The sequence below is a fragment of the Leopardus geoffroyi genome, chromosome A2 (genome assembly GCF_018350155.1).
Source record: "Leopardus geoffroyi isolate Oge1 chromosome A2, O.geoffroyi_Oge1_pat1.0, whole genome shotgun sequence".
Taxonomy (NCBI): Eukaryota; Metazoa; Chordata; class Mammalia; order Carnivora; family Felidae; genus Leopardus; species Leopardus geoffroyi.
In genome coordinates, this window is record NC_059331.1 from 16717102 (window position 1) to 16736423 (window position 19322).

Consider the following 19322-nt stretch of genomic DNA (forward strand, 5'->3'; position numbering starts at 1 on the left):
ATCCTTGAATGGCCTCACCCCACCTGGCACAGCCAAGCACCTGAGCTCCTACAGCTCAGTTAATTCCAGCTTGCTTTCCCTCCTCACTGTACAAGTGTGGCCACCAAAGTCCACGAGGTTAAGCATTTTGCTGACATCACTCAGCAAGGAGGCAGCTGAGCTGGGACGTGATTCAGGGCAGCCTGGCTCCAGGGCCTGCACTTGTGATGGACCACCCCGTGTGGTCAGGGCCGGTCAAGGTTTCTGGCCACTCTGTGGGGCACACCCAGCCTTGTAACCCTAAACATGGATGCTGAGGCTTCAGTGGGCTGCAGGGCCCGAGGCCAGGGGTCCAGCACCACCCACCCGACACCCACTGCACCCACTCAGTGTAAGGTTCTAAGGCCAGCACAGCACAAGTGGGGGTATGCCCAGGATAAGGAGACCCAGGCCACTGGGCATGGTGGTCCCAAGGAGATGATCCTTACATCAATCTCGTCCAGTGTCCCCTCCAGGTACCTCCGCACCTGGGAGTTGATCTCAGCAATCTGGATTTCATCCATGGGATCGTAGTTCACAAGGGTGCGGTTGGCCTTGGAGGAGGATGAAGAACATGTCAACGAGCTCCAAATACCTGAGCCCGACAGGGGCAGGAGGGGTCATTCTGAGAATCAAGGTGGAGAGGTTTGGGCACAGGTCCTGGCCACCTAAGCCAGCTCCATTCCCTTCACCATCAGGTCCTGGCCAGGTGCTCGGGTCACAGAGGGACAACTGGGTCTTGGAGGGAAGGAAAGCCACCTGTCATGAGCTTGCCACTCCAAGCAAAGGGCTCTGCTGGCTGAGTCTCAGGAGACTCTAGGATGACAGCCATGGGTGGGAGGTGGCTGCCTCTGCCTTGAGACACCTCCCCCCCCACCCATGAGCAGGCCCAGGCAAGCCACCAGAGGTCTCCTGTCCCCACCCTCTGCCCTCAGGGCTCTATGCTGCTGCCCCTCCCCCACTGCCCAGTATGCCCCACCTCCTCTGACCTTGACCATCATGCTATCTATCCCTGCCCTACCTGCCTGGCACCTGGCCCCCTGCCCCTCATCTTCCTGCCAACTGTCTGCCTCTGCTCCCTGATATCTGACACCCCTGCCCACATCCTCCTGCTCTTCCAATTTCCCTGCCCACCAGGCATCCCTAGCTCCTTAGCCCCTCTGACCCCAAAGTCTCCCTGCCTACTTGGCCCTCCTGGGGCCTGTCCACCCAATCCCTCTGCCCACCTGGTACTGTGACCGCAGTCCCTCCAGCACTCCGGCCAGCCCCTCACCCAGCCACCTGCCTCCAGCCTCTTACCAGGCTGTCGTGGATGGCCAGCTCCTGCTTGAGCAGTGCCAGCTCCTTCTCCAGGTTCTTGACCATTCGCTGCCAGGGAAACACAGTTTGGGACAGGGCAGGGAGGACAGTCAGAGAGGCCACTCTGCCTCTTCCACATCAAGCCCACAGTTCCCCAACCTGTGGCCGGACCTCCTGGCCCCTCCTGGTAATCCATGGAGTGTGATCTCAGCATCTGGACAATTCTTTCCCTGCCAGTGACTCTTTCCCAACTGGGGTGAGTTTAGGGCCTTCGGGGGCCTCACAAGTCCCTGGCCTCTGCTTCTTTCAGCAGACAGAGGAGATTTAACAGAGTGAGCACAGGCACCCACAGGGCAACCTCACACCTCAACTTCCAGGAACTTCGGGTTATTTCCAGTCTACCGGGGTGAAGGCCTTCTCATTGCAGCCCGCTGCCTCCAGGAGGCTCTCCACGCAGTCGTACCTTTTACCCTCATCCTTCCCAACCACTGCACAAACATGTCACATTCCCTGCTGATAATCATGTATGTCACCTCCAAAGTTTTGCTGTTATAAACAAGGCTGCACAACATTTTTGTACTTACAGCTTTGTGTCTTTATAGGTTTTTGTAGGATAGCACAGGCTCTTTGTGATCTGCCCCCATTAACTCTTCCCTACCGTTCTCCTCCAAGCTCATTCCACTCCTACCAAATTGGCACACTCCCGCCTCTGCACTGCCTGTCCCCTCTGCCCAGGACACTCTTCCCCGAGGTGTTGCCCTGGCACACCCCCACACCTCCTTCAAGTCTTTGTTCAAAAGCTTCTAAATTAGGCACATTTCAATCACTCGATGTAAAACTGCAGTTTTACACACTCCCCACTCCCACACCACTTTTTTCAAATCTTGGTCTTATTTTTTTTTATAGCACCTATCACCAACACACCCTAGAGCAGTGCTGTTTGACAGTACTTCCTGTAATGATGGAAATGTTCTATATCTGTGCCCTGAGTTACACGTAGCTACTGAACCCTGGAAATGTCATTAGGGTGACCAAGGAAGTGAACTTTTAATTTTATGTAACTAATTTAAATAACCAACCCCAAGCGAGTAGCAGCTACTATACTGGACGGTGGAGTGCTACGACTTACCTATTTCTTTTTTTTTTTTTAATATTTTTATTTTTTTATATTTATTTATTTATTTATTTATTTTTAACGTTTATTTATTTTTGAGACAGAGAGAGACAGAGCATGAACAGGGGAGGGGCAGAGAGAGAGGGAGACAGAATCTGAAACGGGCTCTAGGCTCTGAGCTGGCAGCACAGAGCCTGACGTGGGGCTCGAACTCACAGACCGTGAGATCGTGACCTGAGCTGAAGTTGGACATTTAACCGACTGAGCCACCCAGGCGTCCCTTTTTTAATTTGTTTTTAAATTTATTTATTTATTTTGAGAGAGAGAGAGAGAGCAGGGGGAGAGAGAGAGGAAGAGAGAGAATCCCAAGCAGGCTCCAGGCTGTCAGTGCAGAGCGCAATGTGGGGCTCCAACTCACAAACCATGAGATCATAACCTGAGCTGAAATCGAGAGTCAGATGCTCAACCAACTGAGCCACCCAGGCACCCCTTTAAACATTTTTTAAAGAAAAACTGTAGGCACGCATACCTCATTTCATTGTTCTTTGCTTTACTGAGCTTCTCAGATAACTGTTTTTTATAGATTGAAGATTTGTGGCAACCCTGAATCAGGCAAGTCTATCGGCACTATTTTTCCACAACATTTGCTCACTTCCTGTCTCTGTGTTACATTTGGTAACTTCTGCAGTATTTCAAATTTTTCATTATTATTTTATTTGTTATATTATCTGTGATCAGGGATTATGAGTCACTGAAAGCTCAGACTTGAGGTAAAGTAGGCTCCATGCCCAGCATGGAGCCTGACACAGGGCTTGAATTCATGACCCTGAGATGAAGACCTCAGCTGAGATCAAGAGTCAGACACTGAACTGACTGAGCCACCCAGGTGTCCCAGCAATAAAGTATTTTTAAATTAAGGTAAGTGCATTGTTTTTTTAGACATAATGCTATTGCACACTTAACAGACTACAGTATAGGGGTGCCTGGGTAGCTCAGTCAGTTAAGCATCCAACACTTGATTTCAACTCAGGTCATAACATCACAGTTTGTGAGATTGAGCCCTGCATCAGACTCCATGCTGACAGTTCCAGAGGCTGCATGGGATTCTCTGTCCCCATCTCTCTTTGCCCCGCCCCAGACTACTGTATAGCATAAAAGTAACTTTCACAGGCACTGGGAAACCACAAAACTCATTTGACTTGCTTTATTGTGATATTCACTATATTATAGTGGTCTAGAACTGAACCCACAATATCTCCGGAGGTATGCCTGAATATTTGAGGTGTACAACATGATATACACACACATAGTAAAATGATTACTATAGTCAAGTTAGCTAACATATCTATCTCCTCATCTAGTGACAATTTTTTGTGTGTGGTTAAGAGCATCTGAGATCTACTTTCCCAGCAAAGCTCAGATGATGGTTAGCATTTTTCAGCAATAAAGCATTTTTTAAATACAGTATACAATACGGTATTATTTTTTGAAAAAATGTTTAATGTTTATTTTTCAACGTTTATTTATTTTTGGGACACAGAGAGACAGAGCATGAACGGGGGAGGGGCAGAGAGAGAGGGAGACACAGAATCGGAAACAGGCTCCAGGCTCTGAGCCATCAGCCCAGAGCCCGATGCGGGGCTGGAACTCACAGACCGCGAGATCGTGACCTGGCTGAAGTCGGACGCTTAACCGACTGCGCCACCCAGGCGCCCCGTTTAATGTTTATTTTTGAGAGAGAGAGACAAAGCACGAGCAAGGGAGGGGCAGAGAGGGGGAGATACAGAATCCAAAGCAGGCTCCAGGCTCTGAGCTGTCAGCACAGAGCTCAGTGTGGGGCTTGAATTCACAGAGTGCAAGATCATGACCTGAGCTGAAGTCGGACGCTCAACCGACTGAGCCACCCAGGTACCCCTACAATATGGTATTATTAACTATGGTCACCATGCTGTACTGAACTGGGGATAAGATAAGATCCCCAGAACTTATCTATCCTATAAATGAAAATTTGTGTACTTTGACCAACATTTCCCCTTTCCTCAGCCCCTACCCCCACTCTTGGTAACCACCACTCTACTCCCTGTTTCTGTGAATTTGACTTTTTAGGTTCCACATGTAAGTGAGATCTTGCAGTATTTTTCCTTCTGTATCTGGTTTATTTCACTTGGAATAATGTCTTCTAAGTTCATCAATGTTGTTGCAAATGGCAGGATCTAGATTCACTTCTTTTATTTATTTATTTTTTTTTTTTCAACGTTTATTTATTTTTGGGACAGAGAGAGACAGAGCATGAACGGGGGAGGGGCAGAGAGAGAAGGAGACACAGAATTGGAAACAGGCTCCAGGCTCTGAGCCATCAGCCCAGAGCCCGACGCGGGGCTCGAACTCACGGACCGCGAGATCGTGACCTGGCTGAAGTCGGACGCTTAACCGACTGCGCCACCCAGGCGCCCCTAAGTTTATTTATTTAAGTAATCTCCACCGAATCTGGGGCTCAAACTCACAAATCTGAGAGTAAGAATTATATGCTCTCCCTGGGGCGCCTGGGTGGCTTAGTCAGTTGAACGTCCGACTTCAGCTCAGGTCATGATCTCACAGTTGGTGAGTTCAGGCCCCACATTGGGCTCTGTGCTGCCAGCTCAGAGCCTGGAGCCTGCTTCCGATTCTGTGTCTCCCTCTCTCTCTGCCCCTCCCCCACACACGCTCTGTCTCTCTCTGCCTCTCAGAAATAAAGAAAACTAATAAAAAAAAAATTTTTTTTTAAATAGAATTATATGCTGTCCCGACTAAGCCAGCCAGGCTCATTTATTTCTTATATTTATCGTATCTCTCTCTCCCACCCCCAGAAGTCAGCTCTTTGAGGACACAGATTTGTGTTTTTTGTATATTAACACACTCCAGGTGCTTCAAAAAGTGCCTGGCACATGTTAAGTGCTCTATAGATTTTAGGTGAATGGATAAATGACATATTTCTAGAAACAGAATTGCTGAGTCATTTTACATTTGATGGATACTGTCCTGTTGTCTTTCAAATGAGAGGCACAAGGGATTTTATGCTGAGAACCTTCTCTGTGAACAACAGGGCGTTCTTCAGTTGTCAAAAAATGGCCACTGGAGGGAGCCCCTGACAACTGGATCCTGGTACTGGTGACCAGGGCTGTGACCAGTCTGCAGCGAGAGGCGACAGAACCCTGGCATTCTGGTGTCTTTGTGGCAATTCAGGGCACAAAGCCTAAGACTCAAAGCACATGACCGGGGTCCAAATCCCGGCTCTGACCCTCTGGGAAGCCCCAAGAGGTTCTCCTTCAGGTAGACTTCCTATGAGGTCAACGGGAGAGGCTTGGTGGCCAAGCCCCTCCCCTCAGCTGAGAGATCTCAGTTCTAAAAAATACATCATGTCGCCGCTAGGGAAAGTCGGGCTGTTGAGGGCCTCCAGCTGGATGACTGTCCAGTGTGGCGTGGGGAGCCAGGCTTAGATCTCTGGGCCAATCAGGTGATGTGAGGAAATGGGTCATTGGCTCCCCCTGTAACCAGCCTCCATGTCACATCCTGAGACCATAGGTGCTTCTCCTCGTGCCTGGCAGACTCACCCTCCTGTACCGAATGGAAAGAAGCTGCTTGGAAACACAGGGCTGGAGCACCAGACCCCACAGAACAGGGCCTGGCAGCACCTCCTGGCTGACCAACTCCTTTTTTCTTTTGTATCTCAGATGGAACACGAACCTGACCAATGCCTTTAAAGATCAGGGACATTTTCTGGATGGAACTAATGCCTTGGAAACAGCACAGACTCAAGTAAGTTCCCTGACGGTCAGGGGTTTTCATCATAAACATAATGAGGATAATTCAGCGCCTTCTGTTTAAGTAGCACACCAGGCTAGGAGCACCTCTCCACTCGGGAAACTTCCCTGGTTGACCCCACTGCAGCCTGCAGGTATGATCTTCTCTCAGCAGAGCAGAATGCCAAGTGTTTGTCTGCTGCCTGTTTACACCCAAGACTCACAACCTTTACACCACCTCACAGAATCAGACTGACAGAGTACGAGGGTCACCTGGAGGTCATCAGTCCAGCCTCCTAGTCCATAGGTGAAAACTGAGGCAATTCCACAGAAGCTACCCCATGGTCCAGAAAACAGGCATCTATACTGAAGAGGGCGCTAGAAACAACACAGGCAGACTGGCTGTGGTCTATGGAAGGCGGCAGCCCAGGTAATTTTCCATGCCTCTCTCAAGAACTCATGCTTATAAATGCTTATCATTTTTTAAGTTTACTTATCTTGAGAGAGAGAGAGAGAAAGAGAGCATGAGGGACAGAGAGAAAGGGAGAGAGAGAAAATCCCAAGCAGGTTCTGCCCTATCAGTGCAGAGCCCGATAAGCTCTTTTTTAATTAAAAAAATTTTTTTTTAATTTTTTTAATTTATTTTTGAGACAGAGAGAGACAGAGCATGAGCAGGGGAAGGACAGAGAGAGAGGGAGGCATAGAATCCGAAGCAGGCTCCAGGCTCTGAGCTGTCAGCACAGAGCCTGACGCGGGGCTCAAACTCACAGACTGCGAGATCATGGCCTGAGCTGAAGTCGAACACTTAACCGACTGAGCCACCCAGGCACCTCTTAAATTTTTTTAATTAAAAAAAAATTTCATTGTTTAAGTAGGCTTCGCACCCAGCATGGAGCCCATTGCAGGGTTTGAACTCACAGCCCTTGAGATCAAGACCTGAGCTTAGATCAAGAGTCAGACACTTAACCGACTGAGGCACCCAGGTGCCCCCCCCCCCACCTTTTTAAAGAAATAAAACACTGCAGACAAATATGCAGCCCCTATGTACCTCTCTCCAAGTCCACCGCCCCCCCCCCCCGACATCCCAGAGGGAACCCCCAGCCTCAGGTTGGTCTTTTCGCCCCTGTATTTTGTTGTTGCTTTTTTTTAATGCACACACATGTATTGATGAACGATATTCAGCTATGCTTCACATGTGTTTAGACAGATGCTACCATTTGGCCCGCTTCAATCCCGCTTGAGATTATCCAGCTGGCAGCTCGAGCCCTGGCTCTCTCCCTCCCTGACTCACTCAGCTCCTCTCTGGTGAAGGGCTAGCGGTCCCGTGCCCAGCTGCTCACTAGTACAATGAGCAGCACAGGCACCGTTCTGCCTCGAGGCTCTTCACATACATATGTGGGGAATGCCTCCAGACTGTCCACCGGGAAAGGGACCACTGCTGACCCATACAGTGAGCAGCGCGCTAGCTAACATTTACTGAGCATTCACTCCACGACAGCACTGTGGGAAGAGGTTTCTCCCCATTGTATGATTCTCCACGGCCTCTCTTAGAGAGTGGATTCTGCCACTCCCCCAATTTACTATTGAAGAAATGGTGGCTTACTAAGAATAAGTATCTTGCTGAGGCTGTACAGCTGATGGAAGGAAAGAGCAGGTTGCTGAACCCCCAATGTGGGGGCCATGGCTCTTAACTACTGTGCCAGTGGTTCCTGAGTGTGACCCCGGAAGAGCAGCAGCAGCAGCATCTGGAAACTTATTAGAAACGTGAATCCTTAGGCCTCACCCTTTGGCCAATGGAATCAGGAACTCTGAATGGGTTCAGTGACCTGCGGTTCCAGAAGCCTGCCTAGAGGGGCTCCTGGGTGGCTCAGGCGATTAAGCGACAGGCTCCAGGTTTCTGCTCAGGTCATGATCTCACAGTTCCTGAGATGAAGCCCTGTGTGGGGCTCTGCTCTGATGGTGTGGAGCCTGCTTGGGATTCTTTCTCACCTCTCTCTCTGCCTGTCGCCCCCTCACATTCTCTCTCTCAAAACAAACAAACAAACAAACAAACATTAAAAAAAAAAAAAAAAAAAGAAGCCGGCCTGGGGTTCTGCTACCAGCTCGGTCTGAGAGCCACTGCTCTAACCCACCCCCCCCTCAACTTCCAAACCATGGGTTAGTTACACAGAGCCACGGGGACCACTTTTTTGCTTTAGGATTTGGAATCTGGAAGGTTTAACTACTTTGTCATGAGCTCAGGGCAGGTACACGCTCCTGTCTCTGGTAACCATGATTCCACAAGCATCCTGAAGGAAAATGAGGTAAATGAGTTTTTACTTTACAAGAAGTCGCCAGGATGCTCTCGAAAGCAATTTAATAGATTATGCTCTGGCCAGGAACAGACAAAGGCTCTCGTTTCTGCACATTCTCGCCACTACTCTGCATTGTGGAAACGTGCTAATTTTTGCTAGTCTGAGGGTGGACTTTCACTAAGGTTTCGACCTGCACCTCCCTGGTGGTGGTGCTGAGCGCTCCTTCTGATCGGTCAGCTGTGCTTGCTGAGAGGGATCACACAGGTCGGCAGCAAAGAGGTTCCGTAGCGTTATAACCAGAGGAGTCTGAGAGATGGTCCACACTGACTGAACTCTGAAACAGCTCTAAGGAACTCTCATATAGAAGCCCAGGGTAGTCAGAGGCCCTGAAGCCTCACACATGAACTGGGTGGGGACCTGACCTAGTCCTTTCACCTGTGCGGTGGCCCCCAATTGGGGGGGGGGGGGTCTCCAGGGGCTCTGAAGACTCTGGCCTGTCCCAGAGTGGAAAGGGACTGACCCGGGATCACATTCAGGCAGGAAGGGAAGCCAGGTGTGTGTGACCCAGGCAGCAAACCCACGCACCTCCACGGTGAGACATCTGCCCACAAACCCCTTACTACCTCAGCATCATACTTTTCGTTGATGGCAGGCTCAGTGGTGACCAGCTTCATCCTGCTGGCAAACCGCAGTGAAGACAGCTGAAAAACAGATCAGACAGCCCTCTATGTCTTTGGCCAATTGCTTATGAATAGAGATATTTTCAAAACAGGCCAAAGGAGTCCACTAGGAAAGACAAATTTCTGCATATAGTCTACTCCAATGTGAAGTGTGGGGTCTCCTTGGGGTTCCACCTGAGTCCCTTTGGAGGGGCAGCCAGGCAGGGGTAATTATGGCCGCAGGCCCAGGAGGCAGCCACATAAGTAGGCACTTGAGAAACAGCCCCGGCACTGTGCCCCACTGCACCGATGTTACACGACAGGTGGAGGGCTGTCCCTTGGCAATGAGGAACCGCCAGTGGTAGCACGGGGCGGGCCCTGAGATCCCAGCCTCACATGATGGCGGGCTGTCTCAGGGCCCCGAAACAGGGGGGCGGGCCTGGGGGAGGGCCACCCAGAAATGGCCCAGAAGAAGGCCCGAAAGCGCTCTTCAGTCCACCCTGGTGATTAAGAACCCTACCGCTGACCCACCACGCGACCTCAGACAGGTTTTGTAGCTTCTCTGTAAAGTCAGGGAGACTTCATGAAGAGGTGGGTGGTGTGCTCTGGATGGAGCTGGCAGGAGGCCCTCCGGAGGAGGCCCCTGTCACTAGTCGGAGCTGCTTCTGTGTGGGGTGGATTCGGACTCTCCTGCTCCAAACACAGCAGCGAGTGTGGCCACGACCCCCTCACTGTGTTTACTCCCACACATACGTGCAGCAGCCCTGAATAAAGCAATGTGATCCACGACAGGAACACTGTCAAGGTTTTAAAGTGTTTGGAGAAGAGACTCATTAGCTTCCACACCCCAATATGCCTTCGTCCCAACCCCCTGAGGCCCCTCCAGCAGCTCCTCTGGGCTCCGTGGGCACCGTCCTGAGTGACAGGACGGGATGGCGGGGTACCAGCAGAATGGCTTTCTATGCGGTGACCATCTCAGGGGTGGGAATGAGAGAGAGGGGCTTTCCACCGTCTTGGAGGGCATTGCTCAACAAGGCAGTCAGGAGGCCCAATTTTCATATGGCTCCTCTCGGGGTTCACTCGTGCTTTGTTATACTATGCGGTTCCTGAAGCCTTCCCCCCCTGGGGATGCTGCCTGCACGTCAGTGGGAGCTCCCTCCCCGGCCTCCCAAGCCCCAGGGCGCTCTCTCTGGAAGCTGGGATGGTCCCTGATGCAAGAAACTGGGAGGCCCTGCAGGAGCATCTTGCCCTGCAACGCGCCTGGAAAGGACCTGTTTCACCTAAGTGGATTCGCCAGATGACTGAGGCTTGCCTTAAACATCCACACCTGACAAAACGTCTATGGAGCGCTTTCCAAATCTGTCTTATTTATGCTGAGTGGCCCTTCAGAGGAAGAAGGGAAGCCTCAGCCGGAATGCCCAGTTGTGTGAGCTCACCTGTGTCACTGCCTCAGCCATTAGAGCCCATATTCCTGCCTCTGGGTCTCCTAAGCTTGTCCCCTCCCAGGTCCCCTGGGTCCTGCTGCTGGGCTAATCTTCCTGAGTCACAACTCTGGCCACAGCCCTCCCTGCTCAAACCCCATGACACCCCAGCAACCAACAGAACAGCCAAGGCGGCACCCTGGCCGCCAGGACCCGAGCAGCCTCTGGAGTCTTTTCTCCCCCTTCTCCTTCCTGAACACCACCCCTCACTCCCCCTGCAGCAGCCAGGTGTTCCCGGCATGGGCCACACCATCAGGCCCACAGTTGCCTCTGCCAGAAGCATCTCTGCTTTCTTTTTATTTTATTTGTTTTGTTTTTAAATGTTTACTTATTGTGAGAGAGAGCGCGCACACGTGCGTAAGGGGCAGAGAGGGAGAGAAAGAATCCTAAGCAGGCTCTGTGCTGTCAGCACAGAGCCCGATGTGGGACTTGAACCCACAAGGCATGAGAGCCTAATCCTGAACCAAAACCAAGAGCCAGCCACGTAACGAATTGAGCCACCCAGGCAACCCGCCTCTCTGCTTTCTGTACCACCAACCCTTTAAACCCAGCCAGCTCGGTGCCCACCTTCCTCACCCCACTTTCAGGAAAAGTAGCTTTTCCTCTGAAGGATTCTTTCGTCCAGACCTCTCACATTACTCAGGGCCACGGCAAGGAACTCTGAGGCGCGAGGCCACGTATAAGTCACCTCTACCGAGCTGCTCTTCCCCCCACACGCACACACAGTATGTGCTCAATGCCCATCAGTTTGCACCAGCCTCATAACCACAGCCTGGAACCCTGTGGTGCTTCTAAGATTTTTCAGCGTGTAATTATGAAGAACAAGAAATCAGCTGCCCTAGATCCCAATTCACAGGAGCAGCACCGTGGGAAGCATGGTCCTTGCCCCCCACAAAACCCTCTTCACATAGACTCCCACGGTGCGCCTGCTCCCTGCCTTGCCTCTTCCTCAACACAGCCTCTGTCCCTTGGTACTTGGTATTTGGATCCCGCAACAATTTTGGTTGATTCAGTCCCCGGATCTCTTCCCTCTTGACAATGTCTATGGCCCAGTATGCCAGCTTAGCCAGCCCGGAGCCAGCCTTACCCAGCCCTGGAACCCACGAGAAGGGATTCCAACCAGGCCGCCTCGGCTATCTTTACGTACCGTCTCTTCTAACTGGGCGGCTTCTCCATAGATGTTTGTCAAGAGAACCATATTGCAATTTCCCCCTGCAGAAAGCAGGACACAGAAGGGCCATGAACCATGTGGGTATTCTGCCAAGAGATTCTTTTAAGGCTGGTGGGGGTCTGCTATGGGTTGAGAGTTTGTGTCCTGACAAAATTCCTATGTTGAAGTCCTATCCCCAAGTGTGATGGTATCTGGAGATGGGGCCTGGGGGAGGTGATCAGGTTTAGAGGAGGTCCTGAGTGCGGAGCCGCCATAATGGGATTAGTGCCCTTATATGAGAGAAAGAGAAAGACCAGAACTGTCTCTCTTTCTGGTCCCTTTCTCTTTTCTTTCTTGCTCTTTGCCGTGTGAAGGCACAGAAAGAAAGCAGCTGTGTATGAGCCAAAAAGAGCCCTCACCAGGAACCATCCATGCTGAACCTTGATCTGGGACTTCCAGCCTCCAGAGCTGTGAGGAATAAATGTCTATTGTTGAAGCACTCCAGACTGTGGCATTTTGTTACAGCCACCTGAGCTGACTCAGACAGAGTCAGGAGGGACATGCCCAAGCATGTGTGAGACTGGAGGAGGGCAGAGAAGGGGAGAGGCCACTGGATGTACCTAAAAGAGGAGCCGGGGGAACAGCAGAGGAGAGATGGCACGGGGCAGGGGAGAGGGCTGTGGGCCAGGGCTTTGCTACTGGTGGCTCTCAACTAGTAATCAGACACCCAAGACCGTGCCATCAGGCGACACAAATATGACAAACACAACCCCCGTTCCTCTGTCAGGGAGGCTGTGGGGGAAGAGAAGGAGGCATGACAGAGACCCTCCACCTGGTCACCTTGAAGGCCGTGAAGGATTCTGCCAGGTTAGGGATGAGGGGAAGTGAGAAGGTAGTCCCAACAGAGGCCAAAGTTTAAGCAAAGCTTCTGAGGGAGCAGCACTGCATGCTGTGGGTGAAAGAGGGGACCATGCATGACTCTGCCTTTTCAGCTGTGTCTGGGATCACAGTGAAAAGGTTGCAGGGAAGTGCCAGCTGCCGGAAGGGAGCAATTCCATTACCACCAGCAGCAGCTAGACCGGCCTGGCCCTCCTCTCTGTGCATTGACCTCGCCCTCACCTGCCCTTACCTAATGAGTCCTTGAGGGCGTGGGTAAGCTTGCACTGCCGGAAGGGGATGTGCTCCCGCTTCTGGTCCCCGAGAGCAATGATGGCCTGCTCCAGGAATGACAGCGACTTGTTGATGTAGGTGGCTTCCTTCAGGACTCGGCCCTCAGACTACAAACCAAAGGTCAATTCCACTTCACACAAAATGGGGAGGCTGCCTCACTGGGAACACTGTGGGTGGGTGGCCAGGCCGGAGCCTCCTTTCCAGAGCCAGCTCTTTTCTCAATATCATGGGATTGTATTCCATCATGGCCTAATACTAATACTCGCAGGAATGCTCATGCAAATATTCACGGGAACGCTCACGGGAATATGAATACTTCTGGGAATATTCACATGAATTCTCACGTAAGAGTCACATCGATATGAATACGCACAGGAATGTTTGTGCAGACACTTGGCCAAATCATCCTGTGACTATCATACACATACAAACACTTAGCTGAATGCACATAGGAATGCTCACTGCATACTTGTGTGAATACTTATACTAATTCATGGCCAAGCCCATGAATAGCTGAGCTGAAATATTCATGGAAAGACTCAGGTGGACACTCCTACTCATATGCAGAGAAATGTTACTACCAGCACCAAGCATTTTCTGAGTACTTATAGGGGGCTAGGCACCTGGCTAAGAATTTAGGGGCTGTCCTCTCATTTAATATTTACAAAAATCCTCTTAGGTAGGATGCAACTATGGTGCAGCTGTTTCCCCTCCACTAATTCCATCCCTCAAAACTCCATGGGGTCATGCCCACATGCTCCACTGCGCCAAGCTCAGGGCTGGGCGCACAAATGCCCCATGAGGGACGTCCCATGTGCATAGGCACTGTGCAGGAAACAGGGCTGTGGCTTGAGAAGGGATGTCCTGCTCCCACTTACCCCAGACTTTCCCAGCCTTTCTGAGCCCGCTAGATCCACCAAGTTAATTTTGGAAGTGATGTACTTTTCGTCTGATAAGGTCCTCGAATGAGCCTACAAAACATCCAAACAGAGGTTAGATGTCACAGGGAGAAGCTTCTAGTCTGCAGCAGGTCCAGTGGGACTGGGCTGTGCCCCCCCCATCCCCCCATCACTGGGCTATTCAAGGAGCTCAGACCCACCTCCACATAGATGGTGAAAATGCAGTGCGACCTGGATGAGTTTTTATTCATTGTGTGGGAGGCTATAATCCTGTTGGTCTCTCCCTGAAGAGGAGAGGAAAAGTAGACAGCATTTTGAAGAATTAAAACAATAAAGAATTTGGGTTATTTTCAACTATTCTGACAGGTATACAAGTGATTTCATGTTACTGTAATCAGACCTTCCAGAGATATCTCATTTATACACTAGTAGAATGGGAGACCAATTGGAGTCCAGACCTAGACTTTCACCCTCTGCTAGGGATGTGTGAATTTGTAGAGCTTTCTGAAAAGCCAAGTAGCAATAAGAATGAAAAAGTCTTAAAAATGTTCATGAATATTGACTAACAATTAACCTACATACCCAATGATTAGGTCTATCTGTACAATGGAATGTTATATAGCCAGGAAAATGTTGACAAATATTTTTTTTAATAATAGAGAAATGCAGAATCCAAAATCATAACAAACTGACTTCAATGGCACATTAAAAGGATCATGTACCAGGGCACCTGGGTGGCTCAGTCAGTTAAGTGTCTGACTCTTGATTTTAGTCATGATCTCACGGTTCATGAGTTTGAGCCCTGCATCAGGCTGTGCGGTCACAGTGGGAAGCCTGCTTGGGATTCTCTCTCTCCCTCTCTCTGTCTGCCCCTCCCCTGCTCAATCTCTCTGTCTCTCTCTCAAAATAAATTTAAAAACATTAAAAAAAATTTTTTTTGCACATTTAATCCCATCTTGGCATCTGCTTCTCAGAAGGCACAGACTAACATACTTTTAAAGGACTATTGAACAGACTGACATTGACTTCTCACTACTAATGATGGAAACCATAACTTTGCAATGATCTCTTTAATATGGTAGAACAAAACAGGGGTGCCTGGGAGGCTCAGTTGGTTAAGCGTCCGACTTCAGCTCAGGTCATGATCTCACAGTTTTTGGGTTTGAGCCCCATGTCGGGCTTTGTGTGGACAGCCCAGAGCCTGGAGCCTGCTTCAAATTCTGTGTCTCCCTCTCTCTATGCCCCTCCCCCACTCTCACTCTGTCTCTCTGTCTCTCAAAAATAAATAAACATTAAAAAAATTTTTTTTTAAATATGGTAGAACAAAACAAATGTGAAAATAGAATTTTATACCCAGCAAAAATATCTCTCAAGACTAAGGGTAAAATAAGGACATTTCAAAAAACAAGAAACTCTTTGTCACCAGCATGCTCACTATAAAGGATATACAACAGAAGAAAGAAAACAATCTCCAGTGGAAAGTGATGGAGAAAAGAAAGGAAAAGCAATGAGGGTGGTAAATACGAGGGTAAATGTAAAAGAATGTGTACTATATAAAACATTAATAATGATGCCCCTGCAGAGTTAAAAAACAAAAACATAAAAGACAAGGTAGCAATCCTAAGGTTCTTATAGAATGCAGGAGGAAGTAAAAGGTTTTCATGAACTTTAGATTTTTAGAGGTTTTATTTTTTTATTTATTAAAAATTTTTTTTACTGTTTATTTATTTTTGAGAGAGAGAGACAGAGCATGAGCTGGGAGAGACAGAGAGAGAGGGAGATACAGAATCTGAAGCAGGCTCCAGGCTCTGAGCTATCAGCACAGAGCCCAATGCAGGGCTCAAACTCACAAAGTGTTAGATCATAACCTGAGCTGAAGTCAGATATTCAACCGACTGAGTCACCCAGGCGCACCACAGAGGTTTTATTTTTAAATATATATGTTTATTTATTAATTTTGAGAGATAGCAAGCAGGGGAAGAGCAGAGAGAGAGGGAGAGACAGAGAGAATCCCAAGCAGTCTCTGAGCTATCAGTGCAGAACCTGACATGGGGCTTGAACTCATGAGCAGTGAGATCATACATGACCTGAGCTGAAATCAAGAGTCGGACGCTTAAATGACTAAGCCACCAGGCACCCCTATTTTTAAATATTTTAACGTAATTATAACACAATTAAAATGATAATGTTATAGTAAAATATAATAAAAATTATGATAAAATGTCACTTTATTTTGATCCAGAGGAGTTTTGAAGAAATGTACAGGGAGGTCCCCTGTACTCTTCACTCAGTCTCTCCCTAAGATAATATCTTGCAAAACTATAGCACAATATCAAAACCAAGAAGCTGACTTTGGATAATCCACAGAGCTTATTCACATCTCACTAGTTAGATACACTCACTTGGGCGTGTATGTATTAACTAAATGTGCCAAGTTGTTATTTCTGGGCTAAACGGAGAGAGTGAGAGAATATAAATATGAATGAACATACAACTTCTAAATTAGTAAAAGGGAAAACAAGTATAATAAAAAATATCTAATAAAAAAGGGGCAAAACATGGGTAAGGGGCATTAAGGAGGACACTTGTTGGGATGAGCACTGGGTGTTATATGTAGGGGATGAATCACTGGATTCTACTCCTGAAATCATTATTGCACTGAATGCTAACTAACTTGGATGTAAATTAAAAAAAAATAAATTGGGGCGCCTGGGTGGCGCAGTCGGTTAAGCGTCCGACTTCAGCCAGGTCACGATCTCGCGGTCCGTGAGTTCGAGCCCCACGTCGGGCTCAGGGCTGATGGCTCAGAGCCTGGAACCTGTTTCCGATTCTGTGTCTCCCTCTCTCTCTGCCCCTCCCCCGCTCATGCTCTGTCTCTCTCTGTCCCAAAAATAAAATAAACGTTGAAAAAATAAAAATAAAAATAAAAATTAATTAATTAATTAATTAATGAAATTAAATTAAATTAGGGGCAAAATGGGTAAGAAAAATAAATGCAGAACAAATGGAACAATGAGATAGCACATAATAACATGACAGATGTAAACCCCAATATATCAGTAATTACATTAAGTGCAAATGCAATGAAATGCTTCAGTTAAAAGATAAAGACTGTCAGACTCCCAAGACTGAATTATGATGAAAAGGAAAATCTAAACAGACCAATTTATGAATCGGTAATCAAAAACCTCTCAACAAATAAAAGTCCAAGGTCAGATGACTTAACTGGAGAATTCTACATGTGGATTAAAAAAAAATTGGGGGGGGGCACCTGGGTGGCTCAGTCAGTTAAGCATCTGACTTTGGCTCAGGTCATGATCTCACCGTTCATGAGTTCGAGCCCCACATCAGGCTCTGCACTGACAGCACAGAGCCTGCTTGGGATTCTCTCTCTCCCTCTCTCTTTGCTCCTCCCCTGCTTGCTCACTCTCTCTCAAAATAAATAAATAAACTTAAAAAAATAAAATTTTTTAAATGTTTTATTTATTTTTAAGAGAGAAGCAGAGTACGAGCAGGGGAGGGATAGAGGGAGAGAGACACAGAATCTGAAGCAGGTTCCAGGCTCTGAGCTGTCAGCACAGAGCCCATCGTGGGGCTCAAACCCACAAAAAGTGAGATCATGACCTGAGCTGAAGTCAGATGCCCAAGTGACTGAGCCACCCAGGTGGCCCTCTACCTGTGGATTTTTAAAAGAAAATCCTCTTATGTGCCCTTTACATAAAAAGTCAAAACAAAAAATTTACATACATTCAATTAACCTAAAATCAAGAATTTTTGCTCATCAAATAACACATAAAGAGTGAAAAAAAAGCAAGCCATGGGAAATATAACATATTCACAATACATATAACTGAAAAAGGATTAGTTTTAAGAGTATATAAAGAATTCATGCAAACAAGACAAAAAAAAAAAAAAGACATCTATAAAGAAGATAAAAAATATGGGAAGGGAAATCCAAATGGTCAATAAACATATGAAAAGGCCCTTCACTTCATTAGTAATTAGGGAGAAGAAAACAAAGATCACAGTGGGAAAAACCACACACCAGCCAGATTGGTCAAAATTTTAAGGTCTTAAGGTCTAACCCACTGTGGGAGTATACCATTATGGGAAAGAGTTGGCATTGCCTAAGAAAGTTTAAGACACACTCAATGACCCATAACTGCAGTCCTTGGTTTTACCTAGAAAAATTCATGCTTATGTACACGAGGCAGACATACAAGAATGTTCCCAGTTACATTGTATGAAATATCCCTCAAACTAGGAAAACCTACATGTCCATCAGAAGTAGAGTGGATAGGGGCACCGAGGCGGCTCAGTCGGCTCAGCATCTGACTCGATTTCAGCTCAGGTCATGATTCCAGGGTCGTGGGATCAAGCCCTGTGTTGGGCTCTGCACTGAGCATTGAGCCTGCTTAAGATTTTCTCTCTTTCTCCCCCTACCCCTCTCCCTTGCTCATGAGCACACTCACTCTCTCTAAAAGAAAAAAAAAGAAAAAGAAAAAGAAAAAGAAAAGGAAAGAAAGAGAGTGGATAACTAACTTGTAGTATATTCACCTAACACCCAATGTAATACAGTGATGATGACAATGAAAAATATATAGCAAGAACATAGATGAATTTCACATAAAAAGTAGATAAGAGGGAAAAGTAATCAGAATTCATCCTACGTGATTCCTTTTATATAAAAGTTTTCAAAAAAATTAAACTATGCTGTTTGAGGAAACATACATGGTATGCTAGAAGTAGTAAAGCTATAAAGAAGACCAATGAAATGATTACAAGTCAGGAGAGTGGTTACTACTAAGGGTATGAATAAATACTTATTAATGGTAAAAACTCTTCCCAAACTTGGACATTCTTTAACCTTAAGCCACCAAAGCCCCACAGCAAATACCATTAGTCATGGTGAAATGTCAGGAGCAACAATAAGAATGCTCCATTGCTGGGGGCGCCTGGGTGGCTCAGTCAGTTGAACGTCTGACTTCGGCTCAGGTCATGATCTCACAGTTCGTGAGTCTGAGCCCCGCATCCGACTCTGCGCTGACAGCTCAGAGCCTGGAGCCTGCTTTGGATTCTGTGCCTCCCTCTCGCTCTCTGCCCCTCCTCACTCACACTCCATCTCTGCCTCTCAGAAAATAAATGTAATAAAAATTTTTTTTAAGAATGCTCTATTGCTGCCTCCTGGGATGCTCTTTCCTCCCTGTAGATCCAAGGGCTCCAGGTTTAAATCACCCTGAGGACTCCTATGTGACCTTTTTTTTAATATGTAAATGTTTATTCATTTTTGACTGGGAGGGGAGGGGGGAAGGGCAGAGAGAGAGGGGACAGAGGATCCGAAGCGGGCTCTGCATTGACAGCAGTGAGTTTGATGTGGGGCTCCAGCTCACGACTGTGAGATCATGACCTGAGCTGAAGTTGGCTGTTCAAGCACTCAACCAACTGAGCCACTCAAGCGC

General features: G+C 48.0%; 1 protein-coding gene across 16 annotated transcripts in view; it reads right to left on the reverse strand.

The window, feature by feature from the left end:
- KIF9 (kinesin family member 9) overlaps window positions 1–19322 on the reverse strand; it is a 56731-nt gene that overhangs the window by 24066 nt on the left and 13343 nt on the right. For 14 of the 16 annotated variants that reach the window (XM_045492703.1, XM_045492694.1, XM_045492696.1 and 11 more), the window contains 7 exons: window positions 14064–14147; window positions 13843–13935; window positions 12924–13071; window positions 11792–11856; window positions 9128–9205; window positions 1318–1386; window positions 468–572 (listed from right to left, as the gene is read on the reverse strand). In XM_045492703.1, the coding sequence (XP_045348659.1) occupies window positions 468–572; window positions 1318–1386; window positions 9128–9205; window positions 11792–11856; window positions 12924–13071; window positions 13843–13935; window positions 14064–14147 (642 nt within the window). The remainder of the gene's footprint in view (window positions 1–467; window positions 573–1317; window positions 1387–9127; window positions 9206–11791; window positions 11857–12923; window positions 13072–13842; window positions 13936–14063; window positions 14148–19322) is intronic. The other 2 variants (XM_045492705.1, XM_045492704.1) reach the window with 1 other exon arrangement.